The sequence below is a fragment of the Tachysurus fulvidraco genome, chromosome 1 (genome assembly GCF_022655615.1).
Source record: "Tachysurus fulvidraco isolate hzauxx_2018 chromosome 1, HZAU_PFXX_2.0, whole genome shotgun sequence".
Classification (NCBI taxonomy): domain Eukaryota; kingdom Metazoa; phylum Chordata; class Actinopteri; order Siluriformes; family Bagridae; genus Tachysurus; species Tachysurus fulvidraco.
The window spans coordinates 1,973,266-2,000,765 of NC_062518.1; the positions used below are offsets into that span (position 1 = coordinate 1,973,266).

A 27,500-nucleotide genomic window follows, 5' to 3' on the forward strand; every position below is an offset into this window, starting at 1 on the left:
TCAGACTGCTGGTGTAACAGCGCCCCCTGTTGAACAGCTGCTAAATGATTCATCCAAGAAGAAAGTAAATCGTCATATGTTCACAATTCAAGCTGATTCACACCTTATTGTGATTTTGTATTCTATTTTATACAGAGAACCAGAAATCCTTAGGGTTTTATAAAAATAAATAAATAAATAAATAAAAGTGGCAGATAGATCACAAATGCCCCAGGTATGATGATACAGTGAGCGAGAAACAGTCCACCGAACTCAGGGGGGCTTTTCTTTTTTTCTTTTTGTTTGTTTTCCTGAATTGGAGAATGTAATACATAAAAAAAAAAATTTCATCATTATCATAAAACGATAAAATATTAAATAACTTGTAAAATAAATAAATAAATAAATAAATAAATTAAAGGACATTAAGATTGCAGAAGGAACACTGAATAAAATGTCATTATTTATGATATTAAAGGATTATTTATTTAATAAAATGATCATTATGCTCGTATGTACTACGTTTGAAACGCATGCTGTTAAATCCGGAGTGATAAAGTTTTGGTAGAGAAAAATCTAAAGAGTAAATCGGTGCTTCTGAGCGCTGTTTATCGTTAAGTGACAGATTCGACTGTATTTATTGAGCTAATTTCTTTCTTAATGTAAAAGTATAAAATTCGAAATATTTTAGCATGCAGCTGACTATAAAGACTTATAAAGGATAAAGGAATATCGGGTGTGTTATAACATTTTCTGGGCTGTTTAGATAAATTTATAGAGTCATCGCCAAACTATCGGTGCTATTCGGTAGAATATATAGAACTATGTTCAAAAGTTATTGTAAAAAAAAAAAAAAAATCTTTTGAAAGTAAAAGTTTAGAAACCAAAAAAAAAAAAGTGGGAAAAAATGAAATAAATAAATAAATAAATGCTCCAAAAACAAAACTGACATCTGTGTTTGTTTAAGCTCAAAATATCAGTCATTGCATGTGTCATTCATTTCAGCTCGTTTTCTTGAAGGATGCCGATAATTCTGCAGATGAGCGTATAATGAGACGTATTGGATCCGACCGTGAGCTCACAGCGATGTGCGACATTTTTGGAATACATTTCCATATTCCCGTATAAGTGTAATACAAAAGTTAGCACACATTGCATCATCTTTAGAAAAGTGTGTGTGCATGTGTGTGTTTCTGTGTTTGTGTGTTTGTGTGTGTGTGTGTGTGTGTGTGTGTGTGTGTGTGTGGGTGGGTGGAAGGTTGAATCTGTTGAAACCATGGTATTATTATATTGACCCTTTGAGTCTGTTGAAGTGTGCTTTAGAGCGATGTGAGCATGATGGCTTGCAGCAGTAAAAGGTTAAAGCACACTACCCGGTGTGGCTGTGTGCTTCCTACGCGTTCAAAAAAAAAAAATAGAAGAAGCTAAATCCCATTTTACGTTCTCTCTTCTCAGCTTTGCCTCGCCAGAGAATCCAGCTGGTCTTCGACAAAAACTATTACATCGAGCCCTCGTTTGAATGCCGCTTCGATCACCTGGAGATAAGAGATGGTCCCTTCGGTTTCTCACCACTCATCGATCGTTACTGCGGCCCCAAGAGCCCCGGCGTGGTCACATCCACCGGCCGCTTCATGTGGATCAAATTCACCAGCGATGAAGAGCTCGAGGGCCTTGGCTTTCGTGTCAAATACACCTACATAGCAGGTGGACCACTGAGTCATCATCTGGAGCACTCAGATTACACAAACTGTCGTATTTTAGCTCGTTAGTTAAATATATAGAACACTGACATCTTTCTAAATGGTGATGATGAAGGTCCTAAAGCTTTATTACGATATTATTAACATGCCTTAAAGGTTAGGTACTAAATATTTATGCTCAGTACTTTATTTATATCGTATAAACTTAATCCGTGGGTTACATACTAATATCACGAGCGCAAAAAACTACAGCAAGACTTATTATAATTTCTTTTAATAAACATCAGCTGTATATTCCTGGGAGCTCTGTATACAAAGGCCATGACATTTTATTAGGAAATTAAATGTCACCATAACATTTTTTTCCCCCTGACAGATTTTATTACTATGTTTTTATTAAGCACTCGTTTTCCCGTTTTGGTTGCGGGTCGACGTGAAGCACCGCTCGGTTTCGGCTCTTTTTAAAATGCCGTCGAATCGTGTGTAAAATTGCAAACGTTTCTTTCCGTCGTCTGACATCATCGACATGACGCGATGTAACATCTTGGGTTAAATATGACAGAAATAAATGTAAATTAAAATAGATTCCGTCACAGCGAAGAGCACTAAGTGTGACAGGATGTTTTACTGTTCCGTTGTCATTTCAGTGTGTTTAGACTTCTGCAGGTTAAACAGTAGGTCGAGCCTCAGATTTTCCCGCTTGAGCTTCAGCACCTGCTGCTGTATTAAACTCAGTATCCTGAAATTCTGCACTGTGATATCTAACTAACATTGTGCCTGTCTTATCATTTCAGACCCGGATTTTAAATTGCACGTTGGCGGACTCTTAAATCCGATCCCGGGTAAGACTTTCCATCTTTCACCACCTCATTCAATTCCTCCTGAAGAGCCCTCTGTGCTGTGAGTCTGTCAGCCGGCTATCTTTTACCAGCACTCTCAACTCCGCCATCCATCATGCTGGGTATCTTTAAATGTCTGAGATTCTGTCAGTCTTATTTTCACCCCCCAGTTCTTTTTTTATCCCTTCATCTTCGACCCCTATCTGTGTTCGATTCTTCCTCATCTCTTCTCGTCCTACGATATTCTCGCTGTCTCTGTCTCACTTTCGGTCTTTTGTCTTTACATTAACGATCTCAGATTGTCAGTTCGAGATCAGCGGCTCAGACGGGTTCGTACGATCCAGCCAGGTCGAAGAGGAGGAAAAAGTGAAACCCGGTGAAGCTCTGGACTGCATCTGGACGATCCGAGCGCCTCCTCGGTCCAAGGTGACTTTCATCAGTGCATCTCTGTCATTCCATATAACCCTGAACCCTGGCCACCATGAATCCCAGCCTTGATTAGACCACAGGGGATTGTCAGGCCCCTGACTGCTCGACTGTGATGAGGAGACTGTTGAAGGCGAGCTTAAATTAGCAGTGCAGAGCTAGCAGGTATTCGGCCGATGAGGCAGAAATAACGGAAGAGCAGACTCAGCAGGTGCAGGAGTAAGAGCCGGGTGGGAGGCTTTAAGATGGCAGTAGGATTGCACACATTTCCACATTCAACAAAGCAGACAGAAGAGAACATTCAGCAGGTTTCACACAAATTAGCAAAGAGCAATTCTTCCAAAGGGAATCTAGCTCATACTATTTTTCATGAGTGACAATAATCAGATCTTCCACTGTGTAAAGTCTTGACCTACGGATAGACTGACAGAGACATGCGTAGAGAAATAGATGCTGTTTGGATGGATGGATGGATGGATGGATGGATGGATGGATGAATGGATGGATTTATGGATGGTTAGACAATAAAAACAAATAGCTCTCAGAGAGACAGTTTGACAGTTGAATAGATGGATGGATGACTGAACAGATGGATAAATGGTGGATGACTGAGGGACTTATAAAAGGATGTATAGATGGATGGATGAACTGATGTATGGATACTTGACTGGAAGAACAGACATAAAGGTAACCTTCAAGGAGGGCTTTCAAGTAAAAGTATGAATGATCGGATGGATGGACGGATGGATGGATGGATGGATGATCTATGTATGGGTGAAGGGATAGGACAGATTGGCATGACAAATATATTGAAGTTAATTTTATTTATTAGCTTCAGTACATTTCCCATAGCTGTCAATAGAATAGCATATAATCTCATTGGACATAAGAACATGTATGTAATTAATAGCTTGCAGAACATGTACATTTGAGATGATACATGAGATGATACATGAGATGATACATGAGATGATACATGAGATGATACATGAGATGACACATGAGATGACGCATGAGACGACACATGAGATGATACATGAGATGATACATGAGATGACGCATGAGACGACACATGAGATGATACATGAGATGATACATGAGATGACGCATGAGATGATACATGAGATGACACATGAGATGACACATGAGATGACGCATGAGACGACACATGAGATGATACATGAGATGATACATGAGATGACACATGAGATGACACATGAGATGATACATGAGATGACACATGAGATGACACATGAGATGATACATGAGACGATACATGAGACGATACATGAGACGACACATGAGATGACACATGAGATGATACATGAGATGACACATGAGACGATACATGAGACGATACATGAGACGATACATGAGATGATACATGAGATGACACATGAGATGATACATGAGATGACACATGAGATGACACATGAGATGATACATGAGATGATACATGAGATGATACATGAGATGACACATGAGATGATACATGAGATGACACATGAGATGACACATGAGATGATACATGAGATGACACATGAGATGACGCATGAGATGACGCATGAGATGACACATGAGACGATACATGAGACGATACATGAGACGATACATGAGATGACACATGAGATGACACATGAGATGATACTTGAGATGACACATGAGACGATACATGAGACGATACATGAGATGATACATGAGATGACACATGAGATGATACATGAGATGACACATGAGATGATACATGAGATGATACATGAGATGACACATGAGATGATACATGAGATGACACATGAGATGATACATGAGATGACACATGAGATGATACATGAGATGACACATGAGATGATACATGAGATGACACATGAGATGACACATGAGATGACACATGAGATGACACATGAGATGACACATGAGATGACACATGAGATGATACATGAGATGACACATGAGATGATACATGAGATGACACATGAGATGACACATGAGATGACACATGAGATGATACAAAACCAACATAATATGAGTTTTTTGATTGAACATAGTGAGTAGCTGATACTCACAAACAGGATTCTGTCCTAATTGACACCAAAGTGTGGGAGGATGAGGATCTGTGTCAGAAGTTTAGATAACTGTCATGGAGAACCTGCGTGATGTCTACAGGGTGATAAATGAATAGACAGAACAAGCAAGTATTGGAAGCTAAACTAATTTGCAGCTCATTAAACGATTGTGCATTTCTGGGCAGCCAGGAGTGTCCTGAGGGTGAAAGACACACTCGGCTGGCTCAGGGTTGCTCTTGGCACGAACAGAATTTGATATATGGTGTGTATGATGATTATTATATTGCAAGCTGAGCCTCCTGCAGTCCAAGCTCTAATAATCTTGTAAATACTGCTTATGCAGTTCTTCTTTTGCAGTGCTGCGTGTACTGATACTTAGGTAATAAATCATGGAGTGATCCTCTATGTCGCATACGCAAGTCAGCTCGTCTAAAGAAGTTTTTTCACACCGGCAGGTCTACCTGCGCTTCCTGGAGTACCAGATGGAGAACTCAAATGAGTGCAAGAGGAACTTTGTGGCCATTTATGACGGCAGCAGCGCCATCGAGAACCTAAAGGCGAAGTTCTGCAGCACGGTGGCCAACGACGTGATGCTGGAGAGCGGAGTGGGAGTCGTGCGCATGTGGGCCGACGAGACGAGTCGCCTCAGCCGCTTCCGCATGCTCTTCACCTCCTTCGTCGACCGTAAGTATATATTTTTTATAGCAGAGGTGGACGAAGGAATATAAATAAATCATTAGAGATTTCAAATATGCAAAACGGAGGGATAGATGGAGGACTAGTTAGGATAGTTAGATTAATAGATGGCAAACAAAAAAAATATGTACTGTATCTAGACAGACGGTTTTCCTGAAAAACAGATCAAATGGATTGTTAAACAGATCCATACACCATGCATCCATCCATCTTTCCAACCATTTGCTTGTCAGACTGTCTTTGTAGATTGATGGATGATTGGATGGATGGATGGATGAATGGATGGAGGGAGGGATAAATGGATAACTAGATGAATGGGAAGATATTAGTTATCCATCCTTAGACAATATGAGAATCAGACAGATTGAGAATCGGATGGCTGGATAGATTGGTGTGTGTATGGATGGATGGATGGATGGATGGATGGATGGATGGATGGATGGATGGATGGATGGATGGATGGATGGATGATTGGATGGATGGATGGATGAATGGATGGAGGGAGGGAGGGATAAATGGATAACTAGATGAATGGGAAGATATTAGTTATCCATCCTTAGACAATATGAGAATCAGACAGATTGAGAATCAGATGGCTGGATAGATTGGTGAGTGGATGGATGGATGGATGGATGGAGGGAGGGAGGGAGGGATAAATGGATAACTAGATGAATGGGAAGATATTAGTTATCCATCCTTAGACAATATGAGAATCAGACAGATTGAGAATCAGATGGCTGGATAGATTGGTGTGTGTATGGATGGATGGATGGATGGATGGATGGATGGATGGATGGATGATTGGATGGATGGATGGATGGATGATTGGATGGATGGATGGATGGATGGATGGATGAATGGATGGAGGGAGGGATAAATGGATAACTAGATGAATGGGAAGATATTAGTTATCCATCCTTAGACAATATGAGAATCAGACAGATTGAGAATCAGATGGCTGGATAGATTGGTGAGTGGATGGATGGATGGATGGATGGAGGGAGGGAGGGAGGGAGGGATAAATGGATAACTAGATGAATGGGAAGATATTAGTTATCCATCCTTAGACAATATGAGAATCAGACAGATTGAGAATCAGATGGCTGGATAGATTGGTGTGTGTATGGATGGATGGATGGATGGATGGATGGATGGATGGATGGATGGATGGATGATTGGATGGATGGATGGATGGATGATTGGATGGATGGATGGATGGATGGATGGATGGATGGATGAATGGATGGAGGGAGGGATAAATGGATAACTAGATGAATGGGAAGATATTAGTTATCCATCCTTAGACAATATGAGAATCAGACAGATTGAGAATCAGATGGCTGGATAGATTGGTGGATGGATGGATGGATGGATGGATGGATGGATGGATGGATGGATGGATGGATGGATGGATGGACAGAAAGACAAACTCTGAGAAAGACCTATTGAAAATCAGATGGTTAGATGCATGTACATATGCTGAATAGATGGATGATATTTTGATAGGCGGTCGGTTGGATTGCTGGATCTTTTATTTTATCTATTCAAACACTTTAAGTTGAAATAAAATGAGTCCATGTGAAAAGAAATAATGTGAAAAGAAATAATCAGAATATTTGGAGTTTAACAAAATAATTGGACTCCATTTTTATAATAAAAACCTCAAAATGCCCTTTTTTCTTTTGCAAAGATTTAAAGGTTCCTGTCTGAAAGCTCAGATACGTAACATCTAAAAATGCCTGGTCTTTAGTTCCTGTCCCTTATCTGCTAGACTTCATGCATAATTTATTGTTATGAATTTTTATTGGACTTTAACGCACAGGACCGAATTGATTAATCGACACGATCGAGCTGACGTCAAGGACAAATTCGAGTATTTTATTTTATTCTATTTTTTCCTGACTTATTATTTTATTATTTATTTACTCGACTCCTCGTCCATCTTACATCCCAGACATCTCCAAGTCAGAGAAAAACAAGAGGCTGGTGAAGAAAGGACTGTTTATATCTGTTATAACCTAAGTGAGACCAGGAACTCTTGTTTTGTGGAAGTTATGCAGCATTAAATGTAACTACATTTGGTTATAAAGTTCTATAACCTGCTGTTCATTAAAGAATAATTTACACATTGCAGTGGTGGGTTTAGGGACACGGTGGCTTAGTGGTTAGCACGTTCGCCTCACACCTCCAGGGTCGGGGGTTCGATTCCCGCCTCCGCCTCGTGTGAGTGGAGTTTGCATGTTCTCCCCGTGCCTCGGGGGTTTCCTCCGGGTACTCCGGTTTCCCCCCCCCGGTCCAAAGACATGCATGGTAGGTTGATTGGCATCTATGGGAAATTGTCCGTAGTGTGTGTGAATGAGAGTGTGTGTGTGCCCTGTGATGGGTTGGCACTCCGTCCAGGGTGTATCCTGCCTCGATGCCCGATGACGCCTGAGATCAGCACAGGCTCCCCGTGACCCGAGTAGTTCGGATAAGCGGTAGGAAATGAGTGAGTGAGTGATTAGTAGGTATGGTATGAAAAAAAAACTGAAGTGGATTCTTTTCCTATAACAGCACAGCACACATTGCTCTTATCACTCCTCACTTTGCTCCTCACTCCCTCAGATCTACCTCTTACCTCAGGGTAAGAAGGAGGTATACAGCAAGACTCTTTTCTGTTCTAACAGAGCTTCAGGTTGACGGGATCCTCAGCCTATAACCAAGTAAACCAGTGCTGATGTTTCACCGATAGAGACTTCAGAGCACTTTTCTGCGTCACTCTGGATAATTGCATCTGCATTAATTACACACTTACATCAGTGGACATCAGTGAGATAACTGGTACAGATAGATAGATTGTTTTTTGGACGATAGTCTAAGCTGTATATAATATTACAGCTTCTTAAGAGAACCAGCTGGACTTGACTGGAGAGCTCTAATCCAGCTCTAATCTTTAAGACTCAGTCAGATTAAGAAAGTTCTGAAACTTCATACATATTTTATCCTTTAATGGGCTCCGGGCAGGTGGCACTGCAGCACAGAGAGACATGAAATATATAAAAGATAGATCCGCCTCGGCCTGCAGCTCTGCGCTCCGACTTTAGCCACAGTCAAAGGCGAAGTGACGAAGGTTTCTACCGGCGCAGCTTCGGGTTTTGGATTAGTTATGTTATGTAAATGGAATCTAACCAAACATTAAGGCACATTTAATCATCTACTGTCCAAAGGGAAACAAAATAGGCAATAAAAAGATGTATTATTTTTATTTATTTATTTTTATTTAAAAATATTCTATTCTGGGGTGGCACGGTGGCTTAGTGGTTAGCACGTTCGCCTCACACCTCCAGGGTCGGGGGTTCGATTCCCGCCTCCGCCTTGTGTGTGTGGAGTTTTCATGTTCTCCCCGTGCCTCAGGGGTTTCCTCCGGGTACTCAGGTTTCCTCCCCCGGTCCAAAGACATGCATGGTAGGTTGATTGGCATCTCTGGAAAATTGTCCGTAGTGTGTTTGTGAATGAGAGTGTGTGTGTGCCCTGTGATGGGTTGGCACTCCATCCAGGGTGTATCCTGCCTCGATGCCCGATGACGCCAGAGATAGGCACAGGATCCCCGTGACCCAAGAAGTTCGGATAAGCGGTAGAAAATGAATGAATGAATGAATTAATTAATATTTTATTGTGAAATATTGTGCTATCGGAATCAACATAAAAATGATTTAATTTCTGTGTTGTTTTCTGGGCAGTTGAGAGATCTGAAGTAATCATAGTTTTAATACATTCAGCCACATTAAGCTGTTCTGTTTGATGCATCTCTGTGTTGTTCGCTTTTGGCTCTCCTGCTAATATATATTCAGGTGTGGAAAAAAAAAGGATAAGTTGTTGAACCTGTGTACCGTTTGAGCAGCTCAGACCTCAGCAGCAGTTACAATCTATTCTGAAATGTGTAAAGTTAATTAAACTTAATGGCATTACACAGCAGCGATATCGAAAAAGGCCATTATTCTCACTCGGCCCTTTTTTTTTTTTTTTTGTGCAATTCGTAAAAGGGTTAACACATTTTCCAGGCTAATGGATTAGATTTAATGGAAGGGAGAACATCATTTATCAGCCTTTGATGAACAGAAAAAAAAGGGTAGTGTAGTCAGCGTAGTCATTTGGCAGAACCTGTGTTTAATATTTAATTTTTTTTTAAATGCTGTGCATAAAGTGAGGATAATTACAGCAGGACGCCTTGCTCCGGTGCTAATCTGTATTATTTCTATTAAATGGTTGGATAATCAGTGGAATTAACGCAGCGTTGTTTTGGTCAGTGATGTAGCTCAAATTGCGCCGTGTGACCTTCATCTCAGAGGCAGTAAACAGCATCGGGGCCACATGCTGAAACCTGGCAGATGCGGCTGGATTTATTGCCTCCATCGATCAAACAGTGAACAAACTCCACCTCAAACTGTGTCAAATGAAAGAAAGAAAAATAACGGTGCTGCTTCTTGCTCTATATATTCATAATGGCTCCTGATAGACGCTGTATTCTGGATGAAGTGACACGGGTCCTGTGGGATGTGAGGTCAGGTCTGGAATGTGTTCAGCCTTGTGAGCTGCGATTGTTCCTCTAGGTGAACGAACAAAGTCCAATCTAAAGCCGTAACAGACACATTAATCTTTATAAAGCAGAGAAGCCGCTTGGGCTGTCACTGTGAATGTACCAGAGAGAGAGAGAGAGAGAGAGAGAGAGAGAGAGAGAGAGAGCTGATGCTCCACACCTGTCTCACTCCCTCCTATTCTCTCTTTCTCCCATTTTCTTTCGTTTCTTAATTTATATTCTTCACCTTTCAACTTAAAGATTCGACAGCAAAGTGTTTTCCTTTTGAGCATATCTACAACTTGGCAATAATTTCTCTCTCTCTCTCTCTCTCTCTCTCTCTCTCTCTCTCTCTCTCTCTCTCTCTTTCTCTCTCTCTCTCTCTCTCTCTCTCTCTCTCTCTCTCTCTCTCTCTGTGTAGGTTTTTTTCTGTTTTATCCCTTACTTGCACTCTTGCATTTCCTTCCTATCTGTTGCTTTCTCTCTTTCTTGTTATTTTCCATTTCCCACAGTATTCACTCCCTTTCTATCCCTCTTTCTATCCCTCTTTCTATTTCTCTGTCTGTCTGTCTGTCTGTCTGTCTGTCTGTCTGTCTGTCTGTCTGTCTGTCTTTCTGTCTTTCTGTCTTTCTGTCTGCTATAGACAGACAGAAAGACAGAAAGACAGACAGACAGACAGACAGATGCCACTGCTGGGCCCCTGAGCAAGGCCCTTAATCCTCAGTTGCTCAGTTGTAAGGTACTCTGGATAAGGGTGTCTGCTAAATGCCATAAAAGATCAAATGCTCCCTTCTAATTTATTTCTACATTTTGTTTACGTTCTCTTTTTTCTCCCATTTTACCCTTTTTCATTCTGCATAACTTTTTCTTCTGTAAATTATATTCAAAAGGGATTCAGGCCAGATTACTTTCCTGTATTGTCTCATTTTAAGCCTGTTTCTCAGATCCTTCTATTTTTTTTCTCTCTTATTCTGCTATTCTCCTTACCCCGTTTTTTTCTCCCATTCTCTCTCTCTCTCTCTCTCTCTCTCTCTCTCTCTCTCTCTCTCTCTCTCTCTCTCTCTCTCTCTCTCTCTTTTACTTTGGTGTTCATTTCCCTCTTTTGCGCTCTATACCATTCCTTCTCCTTATTGTCTTTCTCACTTTAATATTGCCTTGTCTTTCCCTTCCTCCTCTTCTCTCCTCTTCTCTCTCTCTCTCTCTCTCTCTCTCTCTCTCTCTCTCTCTCTCTCTCCCATTTAACAATATTAACAATCCAATGCACGTTGTCTCTCACACACCAGAGTCAGTGTTCATTTAGAGACGTGAAGTGGTTAATGAGTTTGGAAGTAAAAGTGTTAGAGAAGCTGCAGCTCGCTGCGTGGTACAACCTCCTCATCCCACTGTCACATGCACTTAACAACGTGCTGGAGTGTGTGAGTGTGTGTGTGTGTGTGTGTGTGAGTGTGTGTGTGTGTGTGTGTGTGTGTGTGTGTGTGTGTGTGTGTGTGTGTGTGTGTGTGTGTGTGTTTGTATGTCTGTGGCTCATGTTCAGTGTTCAGCAGGGATATTATGGTGGTAAAGAGATCGGAGTGAGGAAGAGTGTGTAACTAAGAAAGAATGTGAAAAAGAGATGATACCTATTTAATATCCATGAGGGACAAGAGGATGTGAGAGAGACAAAAACAAATGAGAGAGGAGGAGTAGGAGGAGGAAGAAGAGGAGGAGGAGGAGGCAGGGGTGCAGGAGATGAGGTTTGCTGAATCAGCCAAGGGTTTGTTCCTCTAGATCAGTCACGTCACTTTCCATTACCCACGCATCCCTCTCTTTCTCCATCGCTCTCTCGCTCTCTTTCACTTGGCTGCTTTTTCATCTTTTCTCTTTCTGATCTTGATAAATAAAGCTAACATACAGGTCACTGTGTAGGTGTTCAATTACTGTATGTAGCCTATCTGATGTACTGCGGAAAAGTATTGGCACCCCTCTGCACAATCTATAAAATGACAGGATTATCACTACACTGACCTGGATATTTGATCTATTCATTTAATTCTGAATTGATATTATGATAAACATGATATTAAGTGAAGGATGCAGATTTGTAATGCGGGTTTGGGGTGTGGACTACTCCTTGAGCTAAGCAGTCTGATGTGTCTGATCTCAGTGACTAAGATGTGTCTCCTCTGATGAATGCCATGTCAAATAAAGTCGTGGTAGATTAGTGGTTAATGTCATGGTCTACCAATCAGAAGGTTGTGGGTTTGAATCTCCAGGTGAATGCTTAGTTGTATGTAAATACATACAACTATACAACAAGTATAGTTATATATATTGCTGATGTTTACAGGCACTGTACTTTGTACTTTGAGTGATTAGATCAAACTGTCAGAAAGTGCCCGCATGGTCAAAATTTTGCCCCTGGACTAAAATGTACATTTGTCCCATAAAGTAAACCCATGTCTGGATCCTCATACACAACCTAAACACTAACAGGCTAAAAGCTATTTTGCTTTACATCTATTTTCTCCAGCTTTCTCCTCTCAGTAAGATATTTATTGACATTATGCTCTTCTCTTTCAGCTCCTTGCTCTTCAAACACCTTCTTCTGCCATAGCAACATGTGCATCAACAATTCTCTAGTGTGTAACGGCGTGCAGAACTGCGTGTACCCTTGGGACGAGAACCACTGCAAGGGTGAGTTTGTCCTCAAATTAGCTTCTGCTAGTGCAGACTGCACTGACATTTGTGGAATGAACTTTGCCTGTGGCCACAGTGTTATATAAGTACAGTAGATCAGGAGCAGAGTTTAGGTGCAGTCACCCATTAATGCAATGCTGTTTTGAAAAAGCTGTTCACTGTATCTGAGCTGACAGATGGACAGAAAATAGGGTTGTTGAAGTACATGTTTAATAACAAACAGACGAACTTCAGTCATTACAGAATGATCTCAATCTCAATGTGCAGTCTATATTTTATTATATATATATATATATATATATATATATATATATATATATATATATATATATATATATATATATATATATAATCCATTGGATATCTTTCATCTATCCATCCATTTATGTAACTATCCGTATATATATAGCCAGTTATATATGTCTGTCTTTCCATTCATCCACCCATCCATCCATCCATCCATCCATCCATCCATCCATCCATCCATCCATCCATCCATCCATCCATCCATCCATCCATCCATCCATTCATCCATCCATGTAGAATTCTACACAAAGTGTCCATAATGGAAAGTGTTCCAGATAGAAACCACTTAGAACCTTAAGAAGCAAAAAGACTGTTGATGAAACACTGTTAAAAAGTCTGTCTGTCTGTCGATTTCTCTCTCCACCAGATTTGCTTTTTGATAAAATTTGAGAAAAATACTCATAGAACTCTTCAAAAACACTTAATGTTCACTCTGCTAAGAAGGAATGTGAAATATATGTTTATATATGTGGATAAATACATACACATTGTGAACTAAATCTATCTAATATTAATCTTGAATTTTGTATTCTATTCATCTTTATATTATTCTTATAATAACCCTTTGTTCTATGTTTATGTTCTGTAAAGCTGCTTTGAGACAATGTCAATTGTAAAAAGCGCTATACAAATAAACTTGAATTGAATTGAACTCTGCACGAGCGGCGCTGACTCTGGTGCTGAAGCTTTCTGGCGCGCTGTCAGCGGCGCTGTCCGTGGTGCTGAACCGCCGACTTTTCTCACTCAACGTTCACTCGCACGAGCGGCGCTGACTCTGGTGCTGAAGCTTTTGGCGCGCTGGCAGCGACGCTGTCCGTGGTGCTGAACCGCCGACTTTTCTCTCCGTGTTTAGTCTTACGCGGATGAGATGCGGTATTTTGGCTGTGTCCATTTTAAGATTTTTTTAAATTTTAAAATCCTTGAAGAAATAATGTGCAATAATGTTAAATAATGTACAATACATATACAATAGGCCTTTTTCTATCTGAAAAGTTTCTAATTAAAACCATTATGGATGCTATGGGGAGCTTAATTGTCCAATGAACCCTTAAAAACCCTAGAAGAAATAATATGCAATCTGTCTGTCTTTCTGCCTTTCTGCCTGTCTGACAAACAAATTCTTTGCATTTTCTATGTTTTTGTAGAGCGGAAGTCTAAGGGCTTGTTCCACCAGATTACCAAGACCCACGGCACAGTTATCGGTATCTCCTCTGGCGTGGTTCTCGTTTTGCTCATCATCTCTATCCTGGTCCAGATGAAGCAACCTCGTAAGAAGGTGGTGTCACGCCGTCCAGCTGTCTTCAACAAATCCGGCATCCAGGAAGTGTTTGACCCTCCACACTATGAGCTTTTCTCCCTGCGAGACAAAGAGCTCTCGTCTGACCTCGCTGAGCTGAATGAAGAGCTTGAGAGCTTTCAGAAGTTGCGTCGTTCCTCTGCGACATCTCGCTGCATCCATGAGCACCACTGCGGTGGCACTGGCAGTGTCAAGCAGAACCGCAGTGCGCTCGGCTCCATGGAGCTCTCATATCACAATGACTTCTCCAAAGCACAGCCCATGAAGACCTTCAACAACAGCAGCCTGGGGAGCTACAAGAAGAGCTGTTACAGCTACAAACAGACTCACGAGTGTGCCGAGCAAGTTATCGAGGACCGGGTCATGGAGGAAATCCCGTGTGAGATCTACGGAAGGGGTGGGGCCATGGGCGGGAATGTTGGAGGGATTATGGGCGGGGCTGTGGGTGGGGCTACAGGAAGCATTGGAAGTGGATGCAGCAGCATCAGCATCCGTAACCATGGCGGGGTCCGTAGCAACAACACTACTAGCGTCCCGGATACGAGTCAGCGCTCTATTTCCATGGACTTTTAAAAGACTGACGAGAGGAAGAGGAGGAGGAGTAAAGAGGAAGGAAGGAAGAAAAAAAAACAGAAATTCATCACAGACTCTTTTATTGTCCTTTATTTCTTGTGTGTTGAGTAACAAGTCAAATCGTCTTCAAGAAAATCACTCCAGTCACCTTGAATTACTTCTGCTAGACATTCAGAATGACCTTAATTACTCAAACCCTTCAAGGCGTATCCTTCATTTCCTGTTTCATCACAATAAGCCCCGGCTTCCTGAACAAGCTGACAGAGTGGAACCACAGATGGTACATATGATAGTGCTTTTCCACCACCTAATGCTGTACGGTGTGGCACTGATTTCTAATCCACTCTGGTTTCTCCTGATGTTTTGACAGAGTGGAATGATACAGGATCAGGATCTTCAAGGCCAGTTCAGCTTTTAACTCACTATTTAGATTTACATCTTTATTGGAAAAGACACAAAACAGTGCATCATACGGAACATTCTGGACTTTCCCGGACACTCCTGAAAAAAACAAACATTCCAGCTAGTTAGTCTAACTCCCAAAACTATCTGAGAACTAATGTATTGCATATCCATGCATCCTGATCGCTGATACAAAGCAGGAGTCTGTTTCATTTAAATATCAGGTTCAGAAAAGTGTTCATAAACACCTTCGTTGTATCATAGTGTAACATGGAGGATCAGACACCTTTACAGGGTTCGGGTTACAGGAAGGATCATTTCTTCGCTTGATGCTCTTCGTAAACACAAGTTGAATTTAACACTAAAGAAATGTGGTATAATTAGATTTCTCACTATACCTCAGTGGGTCGTGAGGTGGATCAGCACTGACCGAGACCTAAATAGATGAAGATGCCAGTTTGAATGAAATGAAGTGAATCTTTACGGCTGCCATGTTGTTTCTCTCTCAGAGCAGTGAAATGTACAGTGTTTTATGAAACAAACTGTTTAAAAAATGCACAAAGGTTTCACTCGCAAAGGTGTTAGCTAGCTGGCTAATCTAGCTGACCAATTTTACATCAGACTAAAAGCAAACAGCTCACATGATTAGACCCTCGACAAAATTCAGTGACGTGTGAGTGAGTAAGTTAGTGTGTGCGTGTGAGTGAGTGAGTGAGTGAGTGAGTGAGTGTGTGTGTGAGTGAGTGAGTGAGTGAGTGAGTGAGTGAGTGAGTGAGTGAGTGAGTGAGTGTGTGCGTGTGAGTGAGTGAGTGAGTGAGTGAGTGAGTGTGTGTGAGTGAGTGTGTGAGTGAGTGAGTGAGTGAGTGAGTGAGTGAGTGAGTGTGTGTGAGTGAGTGAGTGTGTGAGTGAGTGAGTGAGTGAGTGAGTGAGTGAGTGTGTGAGTGCGTGTGAGTGAGTGAGTGAGTGAGTGAGTGTGTGCGTGAGTGAGTGAGTGAGTGAGTGAGTGTGTGAGTGAGTGTGTGTGTGTGTGTGTGTGTGTGTGTGTGTGTGTGTGTGTGTGTGTGTGTGTGAGTGAGTGAGTGAGTGAGTGAGTGAGTGAGTGAGTGAGTGTGTGCGTGTGAGTGAGTGAGTGAGTGAGTGAGTGTGTGTGTGAGTGAGTGAGTGAGTAAGTGAGTGAGTGTGTGAGTGTGTGAGTGTGTGTGTGTGTGAGTGAGTGTGTGTGTGAGTAAATGAGTGAGTGTGTGAGTGAGTGAGTGAGTGAGTGTGAGTGTGAGTGTGTGAGTGAGTGTGTGAGTAAGTGAGTGTGAGTGAGTGAGTGTGTGAGTGAGTGTGTGTGTGAGTGAGTGAGTGAGTGAGTGTGAATGAGTGAGTGAGTGAGTGTGAATGAGTGAGTGTGTATTATGGATCCAGAGGCTGACAATTAAAAAAATATATATATTACGTACAAGAAAATTCAGGTGGAGAAAAAGAAAAACTTGCCTAAATTCTTTTGCATATTATTTATCAAAACAGTTATTTAAAAATGAACAGCACACGACTTCTGGAGTAGTGTCCACTTTGTAGTGTGCACTCTGTCACCTATCTAGGGCTCTAGCTTGTATGTCTATGAGTCACACCGGGAAGCCATTTTAACTGTGTACCTTATTATAAGACAATATTTAGGGCTCACGCTGTTGCTTAGCATTAACTCATGGATTATTTGCATCGTTAAGTTAAAGCTGATGAGTATTAAATAGTCACGTTGCATTTATTGTCACTTTCTTTAACCCTCACACACACACACACACACACACACACACACAACACAAACACACACACAGACACACAAACACGCACAAACACATTCACACACTCATACACAAACACACACTCATACATACACACACACAACACACACACAACACACACACAACACACACACACACACACACAGACAGACACACACAAACACACACACACGCACACACACTTGCACACATAGACACACACACATGCACACACACAAACACAAGATATCGGGAAGAGTATAATAGTAGAATCTCTCCTACAGATCAGTTATATCCTAATTATTGTTTTTTTGTCACTGGCTGTAAGATTACTTAAAAAATTTGTGTATACATCTCATTAGTGTCTTGTAGGAAAACACATCCAAATATATTGTTTTACTGTACACACACACACACACACACACACACACACACACACACACACACAAACACACACACACAGTATGACTATCCAGTATTCTGTATCCGTGTGTCACACAGACCGAGCATGGACATTGTAAATGAGGCCGACGCCTTTTTGTACAGAAATAATCCCTTTTGTTGGTGAATGAAGGACGATTCAGTGGAATATATTTTCTAACCCATGAACGTTGTATATCAGATCTATACTGCGCTTCCATTTTAGTCATGGCATTAATAATTATAAAAGATATTGGTGTAAGAAATGTCCAGTTATATGTTTTAATAAAACAGCATCACGTTACTGCAAGGGTTTTTATTCTCTTTATTTGTTTTACTTATTTATTCAGTTTTCACAAATATACATGACACACACTGTTATGCTGACGATACACAGTTATATATCTCATCAAAAGCAGATGAAATAGCTGAATTGTCCAAATTAACCGAGTGCATTAGAGAGATAAAAGATTGGAGGAGCTGTAATTTTCTGTTATTAAACTCTGATAAGACAGAAATACTATTTATTGGTCCAAAAACCAGTTCACATAAACTCCCACAATTTAACTTCCATTTAGAGGGATGTTCTGTTACTAGTAGCTCGACAGTGAAAGACCTGGTGTTTATTAGACAGCAACTTGTCTTTAAAATCATATCACCATATTACAAACACAGCCTTCTTCAACCTTAGAAATATCACCAAGCTGAGAAACATCCTGTCTGTATCTGATGCTGAGAAGCTAGTTCATGCGTTCATGACCTCTAGACTGGACTATTGTAATGCATTACTAGGTGGTTGTCCTGCATCTTTAATAAATAGGTTACAGTTAGTCCAAAATGCAGCTGCCAGAGTTCTCACTAGGACAAGAAAGTATGACCATATAACCCCAATGTTATCATCTCTACACTGGCTACCTGTTAAGTTTAGAATTGACTAAAAACCGCTGCTACTTACGTACAAGGCTCTTAATGGTTTAGCTCCCATGTATCTAACTAGTCTTCTAACACGTTACAATCCTTCACGCTCTCTGAGATCGCAAAACTCAGGACTTCTGGTAGTTCCCAGAATATCTAAGTCTACTAAAGGTGGTAGAGCGTTTTCTTATCTAGCTCCCAAACTTTGGAATAGTCTTCCTGATAGTGTTCGGGGCTCAGACACACTTTCCCAGTTTAAATGTAAATTAAAAACTCATCTCTTTAAGTCTGGTTCCTCTCAAGGTTTCTTCCTTTACCATTCAAGGGAGTTTTTCCTCCCCACAGTCACCTGAGTCACCACAGACTTGCTCATAGGAGATAAATACATACACATTTAAATATATATAATATTAATCTTGAATTTTGTATTATATTAATCTTTATATTATTCTTTATAATAAGCTTTTGTTCTACAGTATGTTTATGTTCTGTAAAGCTGCATTGAGACAATTGTAAAAAGTGCAATACAAATAAACTTGAATTGAATTCACACACAAACACACAATACACTTTACACAGTGTATATATATATTAGGGCTGGGCAAGTTAACGTGTTTTTTTCGCGTTAACGCATTAATTAATTAACGCTGACAATTAGTTTATCACGCGTTAACGTACTTTTTATTTTGAAAGTCCGTTGCTCACTTCGTTTGAATACACATAGATAGACTGGGTCACAGGAGGGGTGGGATGTATATCAGTAGGCTACTGACTGCTTGGGATGAGCATCATCACGCGTCTCAACCAATGAAAGCATTTGTTGCGCACCTAACAGAGCTACAGCGCAAAACAGAAAATATCTGGTGCGGACAGAAAAAATGGAAAAAGGTACCGAAATCTTCTGGACATAATTTTTTTTTACAAACTAAATAAAAACGTTAATGTTTTTTTTTATTATTGTTTTAATGTTTTATTTATACATTAATGTTATATTTAATTTGATTACATTAATGTTTAAGTTAAGATTTACAAGAAGTGTTAACTGCTACTAACTTTTAACTGCTGTAAAAAAAGCACTTTATTTGTTTAAAGTTTTGACAAACCAAAGGTTATTGCACTTTTGTTCATACAGCAGTAGTTTGAAAGAATAGAATTACACTACTTTTGATTTCATTATTGAATTTTGCACATGCTGCGATTAATCGCGATTAATCACAGAAAAATCATACGATTAATCGCGATTAAAATATTTAATCGTTGCCCAGCACTAATATATATATAGTAGTCGCCCCCTATTTTCATGATTTTCGCCTACATGACCTACCCACCTAAAAAGTGGTACAGCTCCCATATACTTTGACACAGAGGTGAGCCTGGTCTCATTGTAAAGAAGAGAGTCTCTAATTTCAGATACAAGTGTCTAGTTTCAGATACAAGTGTCATGATTCTAGGCCTTACTGTTACAAAGTTACAGAGGCTAGAATGGAGGGTTTTGATTTCCGTCTGAGTTGTTTACCTGATAAACTGATTAAATACATTGCTGTTTTTAATGATGGGAGGTAAACAACAACTGATGGTCATAGCCACATGTCTTGGCTTTCACCAAAAAAAGACTCAAAAATGGATTTTATATGAATATTTTTCAACGGACATGTCCGTCCGTTCATGTTTTTCTTGTTTACTTGTTTACTGTATAACTTTGTACTAAAAGACTGCATGCTCAGTTTCAAGGTCCTAAAACAAAGAGAACCCCTCTGCCTAGAAGCCTGCTGTGAAAAAAGGCCTGTAACCTGACACACCTGACTGCACAGCCCTCCCTGGAATCGTCTCTTTATTGGCTAAAGAGCTGTAAAGGTCCCGGATCATGAAATCGCTACTGGAGGGAGAAATTGTCAATCAAAGGGAGGGTGTCCCACCTAGGATGGAGAGACATCATTGGCTTCTCAGCCGTCTATCTCTGCACTACAGGTGCCGATTGGCTCCTGTGAGGGCTTGTTTGATTCGTTAGACCCTGGACTACAAATCTGACACCTCAGTGTAGTTTTATAAGCCTCTTAGGAGAAGTGAGAGCCGAAAAAAGGACGGAAGTGAACTACTGTTTACAGTTTTCGGTCAGAAACATAATATTTGTGAGGAGAGCAAAGCGTTTTGGATTAAAAGGCTTACATATTCCAGTTTCTTGGACTCTTGGGGATTTTTTTACAAGCATTTGTTTTGGAAAATATTACCCCAGTGAAGAATGGGAAGCGTTTAAAGGTAAGTAAACAAACCGAACTAGCGCCGCCTAGTTCAGGTGGCCATCAAATTGATTAAATTATTATGACGGCTATAAATCATATTATGCTTTGTGTGTGGGCTTAATAAAATCCTGAGAGTCTAAGCTTTCAAACAGTATATAATTTAACCGTGTATTTAGAAGATTTAATGCTGAAAAGTTACAAAGAATTTGATGCAGCCTCATCTCCTAGTGGTGGTGAAGAAATTAGTATTTCTGCTCATCATGAAAGAATTATATATCATTACTAAAACTCTGTAATCATATGAAGATAGAAATAATTTTATTTTTGTATTACACTATTCAGTTGACAATGAAATGAAATTGAAATATGTTCATTTAAACATCATTTAGGCATTAAACTATAACGTGACTTTCCCTCTGTCTCTGTCTCTGTCTCTCTTTCTGTCTCTCTCACTCTCTCTCTGCCCCTATTTTTAACTTTTTGTCACATCTTATCTCATGTCTATGCTGAATGACATAAACAGGACACACACACACACACACACACACACACACACACACACACACACACACACACACACTAATCTAAATACAGATATTTCTGTTCACAGTGGAAAGCACATGCAGTCTTCAGCAGGAGGACATGAAGACCGTCACTAAGCACTAATACTGTAAATCATTACATTATATTATTGATAAAATATAGAAGAAGCTCAAGGATGAAACATCAGGAGCTCAACTTTTTAATCATTAATTAAATCAGCATTTAACATAATTTAAGGAAGAGTGCAGTGAGGAGTATGGTCTTTGTATTATTTACTGATAATCAAAATAACCACACCAATAATTGCATCAAAAACTGCACCAAAACCAGCACCTACACCTCATCACAAAGTACAACAGCAGCAACACAGATAACTGCACCAATGAAAAATGACCCAAGGACAATGCTTCGGAAAGACGGGTGCTCCACCTGTAAATAAAACAAAAATAAATAAATTTCTTACAATTAAATACAGAATTTGACTCACCCAAATGATGCTTTGTGGAAATATTTCTTTTCTATAAAAAACAAACACTGCACATGCAAAATACAGTGAAGTGATCATTTTTCACCAGTAGTCGGCAGCAGAGACTTTGTGTTTTCTGTTCAGCATCGTACAGTTTGCTTAAATCGAGCAAGCAACGAGGGGAACATTGTGTATGTTTTATTTGTGAGGCACATTTCTGCTTTATTTCACTTCCTTTACCTCTTCATTACTCTTATGATAACTCTCAAATAAAAGCCATATTAAAAGCTTGTAATCTCAAAGGGTGACATTCAGGACTCTACCATTAGGGTGCTTCATTCCACACAGATGATCCTTTACAGCGTTGATTGCATCGTCGTTCTGCGGGCATCTTAACAGCCCTTGATCTTCATGAAAGAGACAATCAAAAACGAACACATCCGTCCTGTTCACATATGATCTGATGTCTGGAACAACAATATCCGGATCAAAGGTGTGGTGGAGTATCACGAGAACGACAGGCTTATCCTCTGAGAGAGAGAGAGAGAGAGAGAGAGAGAGAGAGAGAGAGAGAGAGAGAGAGAGAGAGAGAGAGAGAGAGAGGGTAAAAAAATTGTTTTAAGAATGAAAATGTGCAAACTGGAGCTCATCATCATTTAGACAGCACGATGCTTTTCTATGGTACCAGATTTTTATTCTTTTATAAAATACAAAACAGCCACTAAATCTGTGGTCATCAGAACCATAAACTGAAACCTAAGATCCAAGGCAGAAGCATGCAGACTGAGAATGAGAGAATGAGATACAAGAAACAAAAGCATCACATTGAGATGCTAAAACACAGGAACATGTCTAATGGTGCTAATCAGGGTAAGAGAGAGAACTTAATGTAAATAACAGTGGTGCTGATGTTTATTGTAGATGATTTTATCTCTAAAATTCCCAGTTTAATACTCAGTTATTCATCATTCCTGTAAAATCGAGGGGTTTATACTTACCAGGAATGATTTCCATTGCAGACTGAATGTCAGTACCAGCTCGAGACACGACTGGGACAAAAGCAATGACTACATCACTCTCATTTATGGCTCGGACTTCATGAAGCTTTGATGATGTGAGATGATCTAGAAAGGTCTTGTGGGAATCTAAGGTGTTCCCAGTGATCATGACAAAATAGCTGGTATTTTCTGCAACACCAGGAAAAAAACAGCAGCAAACATAAAAATGGGATTAAGAATTAAGGAAATTTACACACACACACACACACACACACACACACACACACACACACACACACACACACACACACACACACACACACACACATGCGTGCATTAACATTTCATTAAGAATACATACCTTGACCCATTTTGAAGGTAAAATATCAGTCCAGTTACTCGATGTACAAAGAGTCCGTTGGAAAACAAGTGATGTGCAAACTACAGATAGGAGGAATGAGAGAAGGATCACTGTTACTTTTACTTTCACTATGCGACTGCTGAATGTTTCACAGCAGTGAGCGCCTATAAATATACTCACTTACAGAATGTTGCAGAGCCTCCACCTTTTCCTGTTTAATACAATACATGGTGAAGATGAAGGCCTTATAAACACTTTTATACACATTATAACTTTTTTTTTTGTTAAAAATATCTTCCAAAAATATTCGTACAAAGTTTATATATATATATATATAATAAACACACACACACACACACACACGCGCGCGCGCGCACACTCACACACACACACACACACACACACACAAAGAGTTTAGGAAATCATACTGTTATTTTCATGTTCTGGATTATACATTACACACTGCTTACTACAGTTAAGTGTAATAATCACCAGTGGAGGCTCCGCACTACTGAATATCAATCTTTTTGTTAGTCTCCTTAAATACTATTTCCTGTTTTGTGCTGTAAATCTTCTTAGGTACAGGGAGATCAGCCAGTTCACCATCCCACCGCTGAGAATCCAGGATCCTGTTGGGCCACTGCATACATATTACATGTTATCCCTAAGTAACTAGCTATTAGCTGTGGGCCGTAGTTGTGTGTTTCGGGCGACGCCCACCTGTGATAAAGGGGTTACATGATGTTTGATGTGAATAGTAACTGAAGCTCTTGACCTGTATCTGGTGATAGTCACCTGGTGAGTGTATATATAAACAGCACAATGCAGCCCAAGCCTCATACGGCCTCATTATCTTGTGTAAACATAATTTATTGGTTCCAGATTCTTGCATCCTGTTTTCTAGCCTTTCTTGGGCCTTCTGCGATGCAGGCCAACATGAAGCAAAGGTAATAATTGTTAACTCGAATGACAACAAACAAATATTTCCTTTTTTCCTTTTACTTTGAAACTTTATTGTCCACAACACAGAACTAAAACAAAACACTCTCACACCGTAAAAAGACATAAACATAGGAAACACAAGGCTCCACCCCGTCAGCGCCCCCACAAGGACCGGATATCAAACTAAGAATCTCCCTCTTAAAACAAACAAACAAACAAACAAACAAACAAACAAACAAACAAACAAACAAACAAACAAACAAACAAACAAATAAAATAAATAAATAAATAAATAAATAACCAAATACATTTTTATAAAGAGAGGAAGAAAACATTATCCAAAAAAGAAGAGGAGAACATATTTAACAAAATTAAATAACAGTAACATCTCTTTAAAGAGATCATTATCCTTTTTTCTTTTTTTTACACATTTATGTTTAACTTATTTATGTTCCCATACACCTTCACTAAGGGTTTTTCAGTAGTAACAAAGTAGAAGCTCCCTTCTTGGTCAGAGACTCAACCTGTTGTAATTTCTGTAAAAAACAGATATACACATCCCGTTATCGATGCCTTCGGCGAGCGCCAGAGTTTCTCCTGCCAAAGTGCTTCTGACGACTCTTCGGATTCTCTTAGATCGCAAGGAGATAGGAGAAAATTTTCCATCTTCTCCCACCAAGAAATTACATGGCCACCTTGAGTACCGCCATCCGGAAGATTTCCCATTGAGGCATCACTAAAAACAACCAGTTTCAGGGAACTGTCTTTTCCCAGGTCACACATTATATCTGGTCTACTCTGTCTAGCAACCCACTGGATCTGTCCAATTTTAGACCTCAGCATGTCAGCTTCCATGTTTGTCAGTGGAGCTGTACGTCGCACAGCTCTGATCGGATCCATAACAAAAGGTTGAAGATTCTTTATATACTGTATGTACTTTGATGTACATGTATCTCTACATTTCCAGAAGAGATTTCCATTCCCACATAATTAAAACTATCACTCTCTTGACGGCCAACTTCAAAAGCTGTTTTCAAATGTGGGATGACCAAAGAGGAAACGTTTTCGAATCAGCCCACAGAAAATCATCAACATGAGAGGCGAGGATTCCGATCGACTCACCATTGTCGTCCAGCCAGTAGAAGACTGCAGGGTCAATCTGTGATACATGACCTCCCAGCCGTTGTTATGAAAAATCTTAGTAAAAATAAATAATTATTCCTTACAATACTATAACCAGAGTAAAGTATGAAGCCTTGCAAAATATAAGATGTATGTTATAGGCCAGATGTAAACAAGTTTATTGTAATCATAAACTTAGGATGTGGTAGCTCAGTGGTTAAGGTGTTGGGCTACTGATCGAAAGGTCATGGGTTTGAACCCCAAGTCCACCAAGCTGCCACTGCTGGGCCCTTAACCCTCAGTTGCTCAGTTGTAAGTCACTCTGGATAAGGGTGTCTGCTAAATGCCATAAATGTAAATGTAGTAAAAATAACCAGACTCAGTGCCACCTAGTCAGGCCTAGTCAGTCTGAGCTCTCTGATCAACAATGTGTGAGGAAGTGAAAGTCGAAAGTTCAGCTTAAACAGGCATCATGTAGGCAGTAGGGCGAGACAGCTGAATCAGGCGACCAGCTGGACGGACCGGCTGATTCTGAGATTGAGGGACTAAGGGAACCTGACCATTTAATGGAAATAGAGAAACTAAGGCTTAAAATATGCATGTGAGTGCAAGCCCAGTCTGGAAAGTGACAGACTGAGATCATAACAATGTTCAGCTCATAGGTTTAGGAAGCTTAAGGAATCAACATAGAAAGCAACATTAGATACAAAGCAACATTATAAACAGCACAAAGGGCTTAGCAAAAACAGCAATACAACATAACCATAGAATCTTTTACTTTATTGTACCAGTACAGAGAAGCATCCTTCAAACCATACACACATTTGTTTAGTTTCCTTTGCACATTGCTTCTGGTGGAGGACGAATATAGACATCTCTAGACAAGTCTTTTCCCTGAAGAAAAGCAGCTTTGATATCAATTGAGTTCAAGTGCCATTTCCTTTGACATATGACTGCCAAAACAACTCTTAGAGAACCTGAAGCACAAGTAGGAGGGTCTTTAGGAAGGTCACTGACATTTAGTACTTCGAAACCTAGTCTTGCGACTAGCCTTGCCTTAGGCCAGGGGAGTCAAACTCAAATTCACAGTAGGCCAAAATATAAAAGTGAGATAAAGTCACGGGCCAAACTGAATATTTATTGAAAAATTACCTACAGCTATATGTAATGTTCAACCTTTAGGATTTGGAACAACCAGAGCTTGATATTACAAACACAAACAAACAGTGGTGTTCATTTCGCAAACTTTGACCATACACTTTTTGACAAACTCTCCCTCATTAAAGGGCCGGGCAGATTTTGCCGTCTCTGCTGCCACAATAAAGCTTTACAGCCTTTACAGCAGCTTCACTTTTTGATTTAGCTTTCATGAACATAGTCTGAAGGGAAACCAGACTTTTTTTCATCTCCTCCGAGTTCTGGAGCTTCTGCTTTACGTCCAGGTCCTTATACGTCTCATAATGTTTCGTGTCATAGTGTCTTCTTATGTTATATACTTTCGTTACAGACACGTTAGCTCCGTTAGCACACAAGACAAACAGGTCTGTCCTTTATATTCGTGAACAGATAATCTGCTCCTCTCCTGTCTTGAAAGCTCCTATTGTCCATCTGTCGTTTGGCCATTTTGTGGAGGGTGAATTAACTTGCCCAATGTGACTGTAACATTGTTGTTAATGACTGTCGACAGAGAATGATGGGTGCTTGCTGTTCGTGACTATGTGTCAATACAGTGGCAAGGCATTCTGGGATTTGTAGTATTAGCAGAGCATGCGGCTAGCCAGCTGTAATGCACATTTGATATGATCTCGCGGGCCAAATATAATTACCAGGGCCAGAGTTTGACACCTCTTCCTTAGGCACAATGCCATCAGGTGTTTCTTTGACTGAACACACCACCTTGTGTTGATATATTTTTGACCATCATCTTTTACTTCCTTAAACACACAGTTACTTTTCCAGTTGTCCAGCTCGGTTTTCTGAGCTGCAGCAAAAGTTTCGTCGTCAATAATTAGCACATCACTTTCATGGTGAGGACTAACTTGTACTGGGGTAATAATCTGAAGGTCATCCACTAGTGTTAAGTCAGCTGACCCAGTAACACCTGCAACAGTCTCTGGGTGGATGTACTGTAGATTGTGTAGAATTTGTGCTGTTCGTGACTAATCTCTTTCTCTGTCTGTAAAGATAATGGTTTGTCCTGCTTTCAGTTTAGGAG

The 27,500-nt window shown here is 40.1% G+C and overlaps 1 protein-coding gene across 1 annotated transcript in view; it reads left to right on the forward strand.

Annotated features, from left to right (window-relative positions):
• Positions 1–16,304, forward strand: part of LOC113663300 (neuropilin and tolloid-like protein 2) — a 23,725-nt gene extending 7,421 nt beyond the window's left edge. The window contains exons 4-9 of the mRNA XM_027178517.2: positions 1,435–1,683; positions 2,474–2,521; positions 2,817–2,944; positions 5,463–5,691; positions 12,818–12,931; positions 14,386–16,304. Of these exons, the coding sequence (XP_027034318.1) occupies positions 1,435–1,683; positions 2,474–2,521; positions 2,817–2,944; positions 5,463–5,691; positions 12,818–12,931; positions 14,386–15,110 (1,493 nt within the window). The 3' untranslated portion in view covers positions 15,111–16,304. The remainder of the gene's footprint in view (positions 1–1,434; positions 1,684–2,473; positions 2,522–2,816; positions 2,945–5,462; positions 5,692–12,817; positions 12,932–14,385) is intronic.
• Positions 16,305–27,500: the final 11,196 nt, after the last annotated feature.